The following is a 16,795-nucleotide window of genomic DNA, read 5'->3' on the forward strand; positions in this document are numbered from 1 at the left end:
TGATGAAAATCTCCTGTTCCAGTCCATCCCAAAGGTGCTCTAGTAGATTCAGAGCTGGTGACTGTGGAGACCAGTGGGGTACAGAGAACTTGCTGTTGTCATTAGAGATGATTTGAGCTGTGTTGCATTGTGCATTATCCTGCTGGAAGGATATGAAGAGGGGTACACTGTAATCCCAAAGGGATGGAGATGGCCAGAAACAACCCTCAGAAGTAAATATCCCCCATAGCATTAGACCACCAGCAGAAGTCTGAATTTATGCTTCCATGTTGTTTATACCAAAAGGTACAGACCACTTATCATATCCCTTTTGCAGATTTGACAAATGAAACACAGTATAGTGCTGAGTAATAAAACAGCTTCAATTACTTATCAAAAAGCAGAAAATATCAATAATAATAATAATAATAATAATAATAATAATAATAAAGGTAGGCTTTAAAGTTTGGTCGGACGGACGGTGCATGTGGCTTAACGAGTGGTATGTGGGGCCTCCATTATTTCAGGATTTTTGCAAATTGGAGAAGAGATTGAAACCAATAGTTTGATCTTTTTTTGCATTATGTTCTGGTTGTGCTCTGTTAATATTCTATAAACACATTATCTTCTTTATTTTTTATTTTTAAGGTTGTTTCCTTTTCTAGTGGCCTTTATTTGATAGTGGTGAGACAGGAAAGCTGGTTTTGCGAGAGGGGGCAGACATGTGGTTCAAAGGTCAACAGGCCGGGACTGGAACCTGTGATGGCTGCGTATCTGGGGCACCATCGCCATGCCCCAGTAAGCACACACTATCTTAAAGACTATACTTTTTTTTTTTTTTTTTTTTTTTAGTTTGATGCTGTTTATGTTAATTGTTAAAACTCTTCAATACTTAAAACTGTGCTATGATATAGTTTTCTGTCCATAGCAGCAGAAAACGTCTTTGTCCCTTTTGTATTCTTTGTGTTGCATTTTTCCTCTCTTCCATTATGTCTTCTCTCTTACTGCTCTGCTGTCCTGTTTTTTGTGTGAAGACTCCTCTCGCTATTTCTCTGTTCTACCCGTGTTGACCCTCGCTAGCTCAGTCGGTAACGGACACCTCGGCAGACGGATCGGTGTCTCACCACTTGCACAGACAGATTTTCCGAAAATACTGTGAAGAATAATCTCACTCCTTGTGCATGTGGGTCTGACTCTAAAAACACACACGGTCCGCTTGTGTGTGTGTGTATATTTCGACATGCTGGCGTGTCAGACACAGTCTTAGCCGCTTTACATGATAAGCTTCAGAACTGCAACTCTGATTCCAGTCTCTTTGGCAGGATCATAAGCCATTGCCCCAACCCTCCCACCCCCCATCACCAACCCATAAGCAGATGCAGGCGCGTGTGTCAGTATCTGGAATTGACAGAGGTTTAAGATAGGACTGATGGCTGGAATGTGGGCAGATCAACGCTCTGTGTGCATTTCCTGTCGTGTGGGCACGTATGTGCAGTGGTCCTGCTGGGGCCGGTCACTCTCTTGCAATCTACAATCCCGATTGTGCAGCATTTCATTTGGAGCAGTAGATGAGTCAGAGAACAAGAGGGGGCAAGAGAATATGGCAAGAGGGGAAGAAAATGATAGGAAGCAGCGAAAAAGGGAGATAACAAGAGAAAGGATGGCAAGTCAGTACTTGAGTTTTTGTGTTCATGCATTGAGACGCTCTCCCACAGCAGTTGATTTGTACTCTCCCTTCATGCTTGTGTCGGTGTCCTGTCACTGCTTCTCTGCTTGCCATCTCTTGTCACTTTATATTTGCTGGTGGTGCGCTGTGCATGTGTGGGTGTGCGCTGCCGTGCTGTCGCTTGTGCATGCCTGTAAACCCTCATCTGTTTTTAAGTGTCTTGACTATATAAAAGACAAAGCTTGTTCATTTCATTTTTATAGTTATTGCATTGCAAGACAACAGAAAAGGGGCATAGCCTTGTTTGCTTGGACACAGCATTTGAAAAATCCCTGGATTTTATCAAAACAAAATTATTTTTGAATTTGTCTTAAACGTTCCTCCTCTTCACGGTCATCTTTCTTTTCAAACCAACCCTCAGTCAGAACAGACTTTTGGTAGCAACAGATTTTGTTTTTTCTCTCCTCATTTTCATCTTTTAAATTTGTATTAAGTCACTGTTGGTCTGATTCACCTTGCTTTGTTGAGAGGTAAAATGAGAGATTGCAGACATGACGATATGAACGTTGGGGATGGAACGAGATGGAGATTGGAGAAACAGGAGGGAAGGGGAATCACATGACTCACTGGGTACTTGAAGGCTAAAAATAAATGCTGGTCGTGCTCTCATGCTGTCTGTCTCTATCTGACACACACATGTGCGTGCACACGGCTTTGAAAGTATTCCATCTTTTGAACGACGCCACGGTTTTTGGTTTCAGTTAAAGCCTTTCATTGGGAAATGCACCTCTGCCCAATCTGTAAATCTGTATAAATATACAGTATGTCAGTTACCAGTAAATTGTACCAAATGTATTTTGCGTGAAATTTGTTGACAGTTTATCACTTCAATTGCTTCTTAACCTGGAAACATTTATTGTCATGCAAAATACCAAACATTTAATTGAGATGAGATGGAGTTTTCTGGACGGAAGAATTCATGTTTGAAATTTTGATATGGATATTTGCTGTTTAGACATTCCCTGTTGCCAGCTTGAGACATTGAGGTACATACAAATGATAAAATAATAACAGTAGGCCTGGGCTGCTATGAGATTCTCACTGTATACTTTTACATAAATCATGGCCTCACTGTACCATGATATTAATATGTAAAATGTATAGTACATCATCTAATTGCTTTTATTTAGGGACTGTATTTCAACATGTTAACTTTGATTTATCAATTACAATGCAATTAGTACTTTTTCTTTTTTTTTTTACATACAACTATCTCAAATCGGAAACTATTTGCATATTTCTGGTGCACCTGTAAATCTAACGCATAAGCAATTTGGTATCCACCTTAGTCCTGGTGGTGTTGCTTTAAAACCGTTTTTTGATATTGAGCAAGATAGCGAAAAGTCAGTCGATTGAATTGTCTTGGTTACAGATTCATTTTTGCGTCATTTGTTGCGGTGGCTGAAGATTATCTTGTGGCTTCAGTGGTAGGGAAACCAAATCTATTGTTGTTAACCAACATAAATTACAAACCTAAATCTAAAGTCTTATTGAGGCCCCATTCTGGCAGATTTTAGGGGACAGACTCAGCCGGAGAATTAAACCTGACTTCAAAGGACAATTTCATCTCTAGTAAAATAGAGTCCTGTAACTATAAGCTAGAAATGAAAATTGCAGCTGTTGCATTTAAAATTGCCTTTCGGTGACTCACTCTGTAAGGAAAGAACCTACAGCATGACAAATAAGCCTAATAGACTTCAAGAACAGCTTTCTTAATTATACACCATGTGCTCCCAATGTCTCTTTGAATGCTGTTTGTCCTCCCTCTAGTTTTTCTCCTTGTCTGGCCCCATGGCAATTAATCTGTTCTTGAAGTGCTGCTGTATGTGGATTTTATAAAAGACCTCAACAAAAGTAAACTATTCTGTTATTCTGCCACTGTGTAATGTTCCCACAGTGCTATTAATAAAAATAATTATTATAATGTGATGTTCATTTAAAAAGTAATTTTCGTCTTGGCATAAAATTCTCAAGGCATGATAACCTCTGATAAAAAGTACCATGTTGTCATGTTCCCACACACTTTAATAAAAAAGGGATTAACTGAGTTAACTGCTTTTTATTTAAGCCAGAAAAAGAAAAAAAAGTCTATAATAATACAGAATTAACAACTGCTAAATTTAGTGGTAGTAGAATATTATACCTTTTTGTTGTAATGTCTGTTACAGCTTTCAGCTGGATGAGTTGCTCAGGTAGCCCGTGGAGATCATTCTGCCTTTAAAATGTCTTCTTTTACTTTCTCTGGAATTAGGCTACAACAAAACATAGCCTGTGAATAATAATGATTCTGCCACAGGGTCTGCTGATTGGTCCATTATTGCTTCTATTCTGTAAATATGTTTAACACTTATTTTTGTTTATTTTTTGCGGACGATGCAGACTTTTTCTGCAGCAGGTAAAATCTGAAGCAGCTTTTTGGGTACGGTGGAAATATAAACAAATTATCTATTAACTTTAGGAAAAGCAAACTGCTATATGAAAACATTTTGTAACATCTTTAAAAAAGACCTCAAGCTGACAGAATTTGGTATTTAAATGGGGTTTAATTTAAATAATCAGTCCTCAGAACTGGAATAACTGCAGAATGACAAGTGCACTTTTGTAGAATTTTCACTCTGACCAGAAATAAGATTGAAACTAATATGAACTAACATGAAAACATTTATAAATTTAGAAAAGCGCATCTTGACTAAACTTATGAAAAAATTATAAAAAAGGTTTAAATGTCAACAAGCATCTGATACATGTACTAAACTGTGAAATTCTGTTAAGATAACATAAAAATCTCCAGTACTTTGAAAATATTTTTGAAACAATTATGAAAATTACAATTATAATACAAGTTTATAAACATTTTTTCTTTGAAGTTGCACTTTGGATAAATGGTTTGCTTTAATTATCATTGTGGTTTGACTTGAACCTTGACTAAGGAAGGGGATCTATATGCAGGAACCTCAGCATTTATCCTTTCAGTTTCCCCTTGTTTAATTTCTTTTGTCCTTTTTGTAACATTAAAAGACAATATTCTCAAAGTGTCCCTGTAATACTCTGATGATTGTGTTATTACCTCCGTGCTGCAGATGCTCCTCACCTGCAGCATACAACAGTAAGCTCAATGCTGGGCTCATAAATATTAACAAGGCACAGTTTGGCCTGATTTATGCATGCAAATCTCTGTATTTAATTACAGAAGTGTTGGTGTGCCTACTTGTTCTTCTTGGTCATTTTGTCGGGATGTCTTCAAACTATCCTCTTCAGATTAAAATTATTTCACACATTTGACTGTGTCTGCTTTAAACTTGAACACGATAAAACATTTCCATGATGTACTCCCAGGCATACTCTTGGAGCGGTTTTATCTTTGACACCAGCTGCCTTTGTTTCTCCTTTGCGGGGGGGGGAGCTTGGGAGTTATTGGTTTCATAACTCTTCCTCTGTTGGTAACCAGCCGAGGGTGACGGTGTCTCTGCTTTTTGAATGGTTTTATTAGGCCCCTGTGTTCTGTAAGCTGAGGAATATAACCGTGTGGAGGAAGATTGCTCCGCTGCTGCCCACTAAGGATGTTACATTTGCCTTACTTAATCTTTTTAATTAAAACTCTTAATTAATTTAGAGGACAGCATTTCTGTTAACCTGCTCTGCTACACGTGGCTGGGATTTGCCTTAGTGTAACAGTTAAGACTGAGGATATGATTTATTGTTTATTGTTTAAAAGTGTACTTTGGCTGAGGCCAGCCCAGAGAGTGTTTATAACCCGTTTGAAATGTCACACCAAGAAAGCATCCAAAGTAAACTCAAGTTGATCGCCAATCCAAAGTAGTATCAAAAACTGTCAAATCTTGTAATTTAACCTGGAATTGTTTGGTATCCATCGTAGTCCTGGTGGTGTTTCTCTAAAAACTGGCTGTCTTTTTGATTATGATAGCAGAAAATCAATCAAGTGACTTAAAATAGTTGGATTATCTGTTGCACTGTTTGCACTTATGCCTCTAAATGGCAGATGATTAGCTTGTGACTTCAGTGGTTGTGTGTTAAACATGCAACCAAAGTAAAATGGGACTGTTTTTGTGATCTATAGTTTAGTTTTCTTACCTTATGGACAGATGAGGAGCTCACTGTAATTTTCAAGAAACCCATACCTGTCAGGTCTCCCGTTTTGAAACAACCGTATTTTACCCATCTGCCCCCGGGGTGCTCCCGCATTAATATTGTCCCATAAATTTCCCGTATGAGATCCAGCATACATGGCTGTGACGAGTGGTTACTTTAATAGTCTTCCCTCTCTATCATTGCTGACCAGTGTGCCCATTATCATCGTGGTATAACAGTATCTGCTACACTTACCTGTTATGAAAACTCTATTTTATTCATATTCTAAACGATGTGTCACTGATCTGCTCTGCTTTTTTTTATTTCTTTATTTTTCCATTCACTTTTTATGTTTAAGCCCTCTCTTTCTGTTCCCTAATTTAGCATTGTTGGATATGTAGGATGTGAAATTGAACTCTTCAGTATAATGCACAACAGTTGCACATGTGAGCCTTCAGGAAACTAAAAGAGGAAGAGGCCGGATGGTTGGGTCTTCATGGGAAATTCCCAAATTGTCTCATGGTGCCTATGATGGTGCAATTATTGTTTTGAAGAGGGGGTCGGGGAGGGGGACAGTTTTGAAACACTGTCATTGCAACACTTTGGAGTTAGTTAGTGAACTCCAAAGACTTTATTTGGAGATTTGTATGGATATATATTTTTTTAATATGGAAAGAAAGTAAGATAATGAACAAATTTGCCTGGTCTAATACTTCAGAAAAATTAAGAATCTCAAGCTAACCCAACTTTATGTTTTTGGATGGTGGGAGGAAGTGGGGCCTTCCCAGGACTTTCTTGTGCCAGATAACTGATCACATGTCAACAACTGTGCCATCATGTGGAAAAACGGGAAATAACTCAATGCAGTTCTTTATTTTAGATGTTTTTAAAATAAAACTTATTTTAGATGCCCACTTATTTTAGATGTTTTTATTTATACTTTCACATTGAATAAGATGGGGAAGAATTTCACAAATCAGTTGTGAAATGTGGAACATTGGATTGGCATGACTGAACAGATTAAAATAAGCAAACGCCTCTGCTCTTTCAGAACAAACAAAGGGAAAAGCTGCAGGTTCAAAGAAATGATCCCAGTGTATACAGAGGAAAGTTATTCATTATGAACACTTTCACTTTGTCCATTATAGAGAGACCAAAAGGTTACTTTATGTTAGTGAAAGTTTAGAGGATGATTTTCTTTGTACTTTGTATAATCTTGGGAAAAATATTAACCTCCTTTTGCAGCAACAATTACATTCATGAGGCTTGCTGTATTTCCACCCTGTAACTTAGGAAGGGTTTAGATAAGAATGGAAAGCTCCTCCATTTTCAAGGTTTTAAAGATGTTTATTAATGCTGAGTCAGAAGTGTTGGTTCCCAGACTACCTGTGAGAAACTTCATAACCCAGGTATCGAAGGTAATGACTCTGGCTAGTCAGAACAGATCAGACTGAACGGACACGGCACATGTCATGACATGAACTTGCTGTTCTCATTCTTGCAATAATTAATAAAGTGCAGTTTGAGTGAAAATCATTGATCGCTGCTTGGGAACTAACAGTGACAGTTCATCAGGGGAAACCCCATTTTCTTTGTTTTTTTAATATTTTTTTCCATTATCACTTTCTTCACTTCCCTCTTTAAAATTTAGTTACTACTTCCCTTTTCTGGCTGCCATAAGCATTGTGACCTTCGCCTCCACATCATCATGACTGACTAAATGAGTTGATAGAAAAGAGTCTACTTCATGATGTTGATCAGTATCTCAAAGTTTTGCTTTTGGAGTCCTCAAATATCTGTGCTGCGACTGGGAGGAAGTATGCAAAGTTTACAAAGACCCAGATGACTCCTTTTCAATTCTCTTAGTAAATAATTCACTGTGAGGGTCACAGTTTCATGACTTTAAGAAAATATATTTCTTGAATTATATTTTCTTAATATTTTAAGACAAAAAAAATGTTATTCCTCTGATGATACAATTTTCTTCAGAGGATTGTAGTGAGTGTAAAACAAAACTCTCCAGAAATATTACATTACATGATATGGCCACTGCCATCTGACACAGTGGGTATGTTGTGTTTTTTTTTTTTTTTTTTTGATGTCAGGTTATGCATGCAGTCAAAAAAAAACTTAGTTTTAGTCTCATTTGGCCAGAGCACTTTTTTTTCAAATGCTTGCCGTTTCCCCACATGGCTTGTGGAAAACTGACAGGGTTTCTTATAACTTTCTATCAATGACTGTTTTATTATTGACTCCACAAAGGGTGACTATTGAAGGACATGGCTGAAATGTCTTATGTTAATTGAATTTTCTATTTGAGCTTCGGATCTTTGCCATTCTTCAGAGTTACCATAGGCTTCTTGGGTTTAGAAGTAAAATAAATCCAGCAAAGTTCATTAGAGTTCACAGTTACAACATACAAAACGTAAAAAAAATAAAAAGTTAAACAAAGGTTTTATACTTTTGCAAGGCACTGGAATTATAAAGCCAGCTGTCGATTTTAACAAACGTAAGCAAAGTGCCTCTCAAAGCCTTTGCCGCATTGAGGATCAAGCTTGCACATTTGCACTGACACCTAAATATTTTAAAGCTTTTTTGTCATTGACTTACATCACATTATTATCAAGTTTAGGCGGTTTCAGGGCCAAGCAGATTTCAGACTTGCTTACAGTAGCAATGTTTATATTAAAAGGGATTTACTAGAGTAAAATATAAAAGAAAATGTTGGGTCAACCAAAAATCTTCACATGCATTCATACACTCTAATCCAAGTTACCCAATTCTTCTTTGCTGTTTTTTGAATAAGGACCTTCTCAATGAAAAGGCAAGTTGCATCGATAAAACAGCTTTCATAACAGACCGGATGGACAGACTAGCACTTCTTTCTCACATAGCAACTTCTTAAGCCTTCAGAATTGAGCTGAACATTTTTTTTTTGCATTATTTGTGACAGTTTGAGTTATTTATCTCAATTCAAAAACAGATGAATTAAAATTAAACGCTTGTATGATGATGACACCTATACAACTATTTTTCTGCCCGACGTTCTTTAGAGTTTTATAGTTGCACGATAACTCTCGGGATGTCTGCCATTTGCATGCAAGGCTGGTTTCACTGCAGAGGAGAACGAGAGGCCTGACGCTCTGATTGGTGCAGGAGTTGCTAGACAACAGATGTCCAGCCAGCTAGGAGGTGTACTACCTGTGGAGAAAAGAGAGAGAGAGAGAGAGAGAGAGAGAGAGAGAGAGAGAGAGAGAGAGGGGAAAGTAGAGTGAAAGTAAAGGTTGGAAAATGCTGAGGAGGAGTGTGGCTTTCATGTGCAGTGTGCAGTTTGTGGTGAGCACAGTAGCAAATGCTTGTGTGTTCACGCTGCAAGTTAGAGAAACCCCCCCCCCGAAATGCCTGATAAATCCTCAGTGTGTGGAATGTGTTTTCCACAAAGTGCCTCAGACGAACAAATAACAGCTTTTGATAAAAATATAGGCAATTTGTTTTATATTCTTACAACCAAAGACAGCTTAAAATCATTACAACACAAAAATAACCAAAGGCACAAATCTTCACGTAACAGAGAAAATAACTGTCACTCATGTAAGAAAACCAGAAGTTGGGGTCAATCCAGCTGATCTGATCTTTGGAAATTTACAGCTGAAAACAGGCTTGAGACAGATAGAATAGGAGAGGTGCTAAATAAGTACTTTTCAGTAACATAGTGAGACTGAGAGAGCAATTAGTGACCTTGCTCTGAGGGTCATGTTAATAAAACACCGTCCACTGAGCTGTCCTTGTTTCAGGCTCTGTCTGCGGCTCTGTGCTCTTCTGTTTTTGTCTACATTTGGCAGTACAGTGAAATATTATTTAAATGGACATGTCCTCACAGGCAATATGGAAACTCTGCAGCACCACAAAGTAGCTGTTTTAGGCTCTGTGTGCTGGAGTGAGGTGCTTCTTTTCACAAGGTGATTTCTCTAAGGCATTATGTAATTTAGGATATTTAAGTGAGGTTGTGTTAAAAGCAGTGAAAGCAGTTAGAATTGTTTTCTTAGTTATAAGTCCAAATTAGTCTGTCCTGGAACATTAAGGTAATAGCTAGTCCAAAAGGAGACTAGAAAATGGTGGATTTTTACCTTCATGTCCTAGTGGTTTATGGAAACTCTGTTTTATGAGCCTCATCATGTTTGCATTTGGTCAGCATTAGCACTGAAGCCATTGGTTGTTTACGCAGTAAGTGGAGGTAGGAGGCAGTGCGTCACCAACAATCTCCCTGTTTGAAATGTGCATTGGAAAATAGAACATGGAAATTGTTTGTGATAGTAATACTTACAATATGATGGTGGTTTAAAGGTTCATAAAATAGGACAAACGACTGATGCCTTTAAGATCAGAGGTGTCTTATGATGGCAGAAGTCTGCTTTGACCTTGGTCTCTCTTGGGTGTTAGCAGTTGTTCCCTTCAGTTTTCAAAACGCACTAATTTGGATTCGTGTCGAATTAAGAAGTCAAGAGAGACCTCCGCTTCAGGTAATATATTAACAGGCTTTAATGTTCAACCAGAACGTCTACTGCAGTGTAGACTTGTAGAGCCAACATCAAGAAAGCAAAATTGGTAATGTGTCCATTTTAACCCCTATTTCACGTAACCACCATGGTCTGAAGCAACAGTTTTTAGGTTGATTGGGATAACAATGTTTTTTGGTTTGTATGTTTTTAAATAGAGATGAAAAAAAATATTTCTAAAATAATGTTTTTGTGATTTGGTGCTTTTTCTGTCAATTGTTCACTCATGGTAAGGAATGTAAAAACAAACCACTACGTCCTCTTTTGCTTCAGATTTGAATGTGTTGACAAAAGAACAGAAAACAAAAAAAAGCCTCCTACTTGTCTTACGTGTTGGATGTGTTCACCTGCTGCTATATTTTTCATTCTTTGGTTTTTCTTTCCTGGGGGAAAGTTGAAATGGGTCACTTCTAAAACCATAACATGTTACTCATTATGACAACTGCTGTTCTGACTCACAGTCCAGTCAGTAGACCGGGGTATTCTCTGACAGACACATTTGTGTGTCACTCTATGTTCATAAAGTCAGATGAAATCAGTGTAATCACCCTGCAGAGAGACGTGAGAGCCTGCTTGGGTTGCCATATCTTGTTTGGGGCTGTGCTGCATCCAGGCAGCCACGCAGTCACCTCTGTACTTTTTAGTGTTTTCCTCTTGGCGTGGTATAATGTGTTAACTTTTCAAAAGTTTTCTTTGACACGTGTCATGAACAAAATATAATTTTTAGGACTAATGTCTTATTCTGGAAAATAATTTTTGCAGATAATTTTTAGCAAATAATTTTTGCTAATTACTCTTGTAGGAAATGAATGAGAAATGTGCACTATACAAAACTAGTGGGGCTGTGTGAAAATGGTTTGTGGGTTGGCATAAAGGCTACTTGGATGAATAGAATGTTGCATGGATACCCAAATGCATATTACTGGGGCAGTAATAATTTTACTAGATGCACAGAATTTCTATCATATTCTAATCTTTAATATTTAAATAAATAGTTGAAAAACCTTCCATTATATATTTTTATCCTATTATCTGTGCTATTTTTGTTTTTTTTCCTCTTCATCTTCTCCCTCGTTGTCTCCAGTGTTAAATTACTCCACAGCTCCAGTGTAAAGTTTTGGATGATGCATTGGGACATATGTTCCTCAAACATCTGGTCAAGTCTTGCAGATAGCGGGAACTCAATATACTTTCACATCTAGTGACGACTTGCTGAAGTTCAAATTTCACATGAGTATGAGGGAAGAAAGGGAAGTTATTGCATATTACTGCATGGCTGTTAGTTTCAGTGTGGATAAAAATGTCTTGTTAATGAGGGAGATCAAAAGAGAATGGTCAGAATTGTATTCGATTGTAGCAGGGCGATGCTAACTCAAATAGCCACCTGTTATGTTGAGTTCAATTTCTGAATGTACACTTTTAACCTAAGCAGTCAACTGAGATAAAGCAGCAGAAAACCACACCAGGTGCTACCAACATCAGCCAAGAATCAGGAAACTTAGGAGACCTCAGTTCAATGCAGCAAGAATGTGGAAGACGGTTCTGAAAGCCAGTTTGAGACAAATTGATCCCATCAAGTGTGGGAAATACCAAGATGATGTTCTGTCTCTGCAATGATCTGACTGACAGGGTTCAGAAAATTAGCAACGAGCGACTACTGAGTACTGATTTCCAAATGGCGTCACAATACAGTTGTATTCAACAAATTTGAAAAGTTAATTTATTTCAGAAACTCTATTCACTCGGCGACACACATTATATAGATTCATTGCACACAGAGTAATGTGTACAAGCCTTTATTCCTGTATTTCTGCTTGCAGCTAATGGGAATAAAATGGATAAGGTTAGACTATGATGGCAGACTAATAAAAACATTTCAACACAAAAATGTGGGAAAATAAAAAAACAAAACAAAAAAAATCATACATTAATCAAGTAAAACCAGAAAATCAATAATTATTTCTTTTGGTGGTAAAACAACGTATTTATCATCAATGTTATAATAGCTATGGCATTTAATTGTTTAGTTTTATTGCAAATATAGAAATAACACTAGTCTTTAAGCCTACTGGCCATCAGTCTGCAGCAACATGTGTGGGAGGGGCAACGCTGAATCACTTTACGCTCCACAAAGTAGGAGAAAAACACTAACACACTTTCTCCCAGAGAACCTTCATACCAGTAACCAAGTCTATGTCCAAATTGATCAAATATTTTAACATTCAGATTGCGATCTTTTTGTGTGCTTGTGTCCTGTTAGTGTTCTTGCATTTGTTCATAAAGCAGATGAAAAAATATTTATCCTGCCTATACAGACAGTCATTCAGTGCAATCAAGAGGCAAATTACTAACCAATAATATATATATTCAAAAAACAAAAATCTGAATCTTAAAACTGGATCATCGCTCACTCTACATAAATCACCAGAACAATAAATTAATCTGAACATTTCATAATACTGATCAAAATGGAACTGTCCAGAAATGTCTTTTTATTTCATTCGTAACCTTGACACGCTTACATTACCTGTCATTTCGGGTATATTTCACTTTTTTTTTCTCAGCTACTTGTCAACTTACACACCAGAGGTCATTTCGAGCTTACTGTGCCCCTTGACTGTGCTGTTATGTTGCTGTGTGTGGCGTGTAACCAAGCACATATCAGGTCACATTATTTCTGTCAAGCCTCTTAGTTCTGGTAAGCAAAAGAGCAAGCTGATGCAAAGCCAGCACGCGCAGACGGACTCAACATAAACACGCTGACAGTGACATTAACACTGTCCTGTGTCCTCCATCGAGGCAAACATGAGCTGGAGCCAGCTTCATGTTGGATCATTTATGCAGCCAATCACCATGGAGCATGAGAAATACTGTTAATGTCTGTGCGTTTGTGTCTCCTCTGCTTTTCTGTTAGATCACCAAAAGCTGGAGAGAGAGGCAAGGATTTGTCGTTTACTAAAGCACCCGAATATCGGTGAGTGCTAAAACACACCAGGACACACCCGTTTCGTCCCCCAGGTCTCTTGCGATATCTGCAATGGCTGTTCATCTTCGAGGCAGTTTGTTTATAATGCAAGTGAAGAGTGAATTTGCGTGGGTGGATTGGTCTGTGTGTTTGAGTATCTAATGATATTGTGCCTGTGCAATCTTCTTGAAAGACTTAAGGAACCTCCAGCTAAAAACCCCTGACCTCTTGGATTCCTCAATCCTCACTTCACCACTGATGGAACCTGCATCTCTCTTCTTATGTTTTGTTTCTTTATTATCACATTGAGCTCAATATTTCTGAAAATTTAGATTCATTTTATTGAGACATATTCAACTAGCATAGCAGGCAGTTTAAAACAGTTTAAAGCTGCAGTAGTTAGCTTATAAATATGTATTTGTTAAAACTATGTCCTCATGGTATCATATGAGGCAGATAATCTGAGAAAAAAAATTTAACTCCTCTGCCTCCTCACACTGGTTTTATAGCTATCTGCAAAAATACAACCGATCACAGCCAGGAGAAGGGGCTAAAGCTTGTCAATCAAGCTCACGTAGACGCTACTTACACTTTCTTCCTTGCTTCCTGCTGTGCAACACCTCCTGTGAGGCGATTAAGCTTGTCCAAGTTGCAGCACAGTTGCAGCAAATTGACAAGCTCGAGCTTGTCAGTTTGCTCAAGAGCACCTCCCAAAACAGTGCTCACACCCTGATTATACCCTCCCAAAACAGTGCTCACACCCTGTTTTGGGAGGGTGTGAGCAGCATGTATAGAAGCATGCTTGACAGTCCTGAGACTCTCCTCCTGGCTTTGATTGGTCATTTATGACTGGGAGCAATGATTTCTGCAGGTGGCAGTAGAACCACTGGATGGAGGTCAATTTTTGGGGAAGTTTATCATTCTCATTATACTGTCAGGACAATGACAATTTTAACAAATGTATATAAAAAAAACTTGTTTACATAAAAGTTACCTACTGCAACTTTAACTGAAAACTCTTCCTAAATTTAGAAAAGTCCTTTTCCCAAACAGCTCCACATTTGATACTGGGATTGGTGCTTTTCTTTCTTTATCACTGTTTGATTTCCTACGTGAGCTGACTATGTTTTTGTGAAATCTCCTCCACAGTAAGACTCCATGACAGCATATCAGAAGAGGGTTTCCACTATCTGGTGTTTGATCTGTGAGTAATGGACTCCTCCTGCCTATCTGTTCACACACCCACAAGCACAGTCCCATTTTGCACCTTTCCTTGCTTGAATGAGATTAAACAATACTTCAGAGATGCTGTTAGAGATTCTGCTATTTCTGAACATCCTGAGATTAAACGAATCAGTTTCTGCCAAATGACCCAAAGGTTTTCATACAGCATAGCATAAACTTGTCAGATTTGGTTCTGCAGTAATTACAGATTTTATGTCTTTCTTTTTTACTTTAATGTTTTGATATGGTTTCCTCTTTGATAATCAGGTTAAGGTTTTGGGAAAAAAAAGTTCCCTCCTGGGATATTTACTGTATGTATTATAAGCAAACATCAGACATTCTTATATAGGGGTGGAAATTTGAAAAGTGTTTGGAAAAAGCCATGGTTTAGAAGTAAACATACATTTACACTAATACCAGATTCAAATCCATCTGAAACAAGTAAACTCAATGCACGATTCTCTGCGGATTTGTTCTTATTGTGTTGTCCTGTGTTATTTTCACTTAAAACACACCTTTTGGAGCTCTTTTACAAAACACACAGAGGTTGCAAAGAACAACCTTAATTCTGCCTAAGAGTTTATTGGAGAAAGCCTAAGCTGATTATGATACTGTTTTTCACAACAAGACGTTTTTATTTATTTATTTTTGTTAAGAATAATTTTACTTGTGATGAAAGTTAGAAAACTTTTTTTTTAGACAACTGTATAACTGTGGACTTGCTTAAGTATTTGTATCCAACATCTTAATGGGTGTTTGAAAGTGCAAGATATTCAGAGGATAAAAGCTCAAAGGTTTGCCCATGTTAAGTTGAGAAATTGCAGAGAGATCCTCCTTTTCATTTATCTATCTTATCTCCAGATGTCAAGTTATAATACCATGTTATTAATAAACAGAAAAAGAAGCTGACCTGAATATCTAAGCAGCAAATTTTTAGCTTGAATAAATACATGAAACATGATAAATCAGGCTGCAGCAGCTGGCCTTCCTTTGGTGGCTGTTTTGACCTCACACAGCAACAATGACCTGCTGCTGGTAACTTTAGCAAAAAGCCAATACGTTTACTTTATACATATAAGACTTTAATCAATAGGGACACTTTTAATCTCCTCTTACTACTTCTGAGAAACTGTGCTGCCTGCTCATGTTTAACTTTAGCTACAAGTACTATGCGTGCCAAATAAGTACAGATAAGGGACAAAGTAAACGCTCTCCGTCAGTTTGTAACGAGAAGGACGAGATCACGACAAACTCATGTTGTCACTGTGTCCCTGCAGGGTGACAGGCGGAGAGCTGTTTGAGGACATCGTAGCCAGGGAGTACTACAGTGAAGCTGATGCCAGGTAGCACCCACGTCCCCCCATCTCACACACACACACACACGCACGCACGCACGCACGCACACACGCACGCACGCACGCACGCACACACACACACACACACACACACACTCACACACACGCACACACACACTCACACACACGCACACATGCTTTCCAACAGACACACTCTGCTGAGCATAGCAATCATAATGCATCTTTGTCTGCTACAGTAGAGAATATTGTGTGTGTATATGAGGCCGTGTTTGTGTGTTCACATATGGCCGTCTCAGAGGTATGATACAGCTGCCTTCTCTCTGAGGCATCTTTGAGTTATTTATACAAATGATTAATGACACAAAGCCTGCAGTATTAATCATGACCAACCTAGCTTATAGTGCCAGCTCTGTGCTGGAAGATGGCCTCCCCAGAGAAATGCACAGAAAGAGTGTGCATGTGTTTTGTCTTAGCTTTCTTGCCATACAGGTCATATGGCTTTGGCCTTATAATGTGATTTCATAGACTGAATGTGATGTGTAAGGTCTTCTTATCATTTGACCTGTCTTCAATCAGGTAAACTGTATGAGGAAAAAGCAGTTTTATTAAATTATCTTTCCACTCTCCCCTTTTCATCACTTTCCCTCCTCCTGTAACTCCCTACCTCCATCTCTCTCTGTGGTTTATCCCTCCATTCGCAATTCTTTTCATCTCTCTTTCCTCAGCCACTGCATACAGCAGATCCTGGAGAGTGTCCATCACTGCCATGTTAATGGGATTGTTCACAGGGATTTGAAGGTTTGTATGACCAAGGCATTGCTGCAAACTCAGACAATATGAAGCAGGGGACAAGATTTAGAAACTCCGGTATTTTTGCTAGACATGCATCATTTTGGGCTCTATTTCAAATCTGTTGGATTTTCTAAAGCTTTAAACTCAC

The 16,795-nt window shown here is 38.2% G+C and overlaps 1 protein-coding gene across 4 annotated transcripts in view; it reads left to right on the forward strand.

The window, feature by feature from the left end:
* Nucleotides 1-16,795, forward strand: part of camk2d2 (calcium/calmodulin-dependent protein kinase (CaM kinase) II delta 2) — a 48,029-nt gene that overhangs the window by 9,752 nt on the left and 21,482 nt on the right. For all 4 annotated transcript variants that reach the window (XM_088004733.1, XM_088004744.1, XM_014969297.2 and 1 more), the window contains exons 3-6: nucleotides 13,265-13,324; nucleotides 14,465-14,519; nucleotides 15,817-15,882; nucleotides 16,581-16,653. In XM_088004733.1, the coding sequence (XP_087860859.1) occupies nucleotides 13,265-13,324; nucleotides 14,465-14,519; nucleotides 15,817-15,882; nucleotides 16,581-16,653 (254 nt within the window). The remainder of the gene's footprint in view (nucleotides 1-13,264; nucleotides 13,325-14,464; nucleotides 14,520-15,816; nucleotides 15,883-16,580; nucleotides 16,654-16,795) is intronic.

Source organism: Poecilia mexicana, unplaced genomic scaffold, assembly GCF_051168715.1.
Source record: "Poecilia mexicana isolate PSO_F unplaced genomic scaffold, ASM5116871v1 scaffold_1, whole genome shotgun sequence".
Classification (NCBI taxonomy): Eukaryota; Metazoa; Chordata; class Actinopteri; order Cyprinodontiformes; family Poeciliidae; genus Poecilia; species Poecilia mexicana.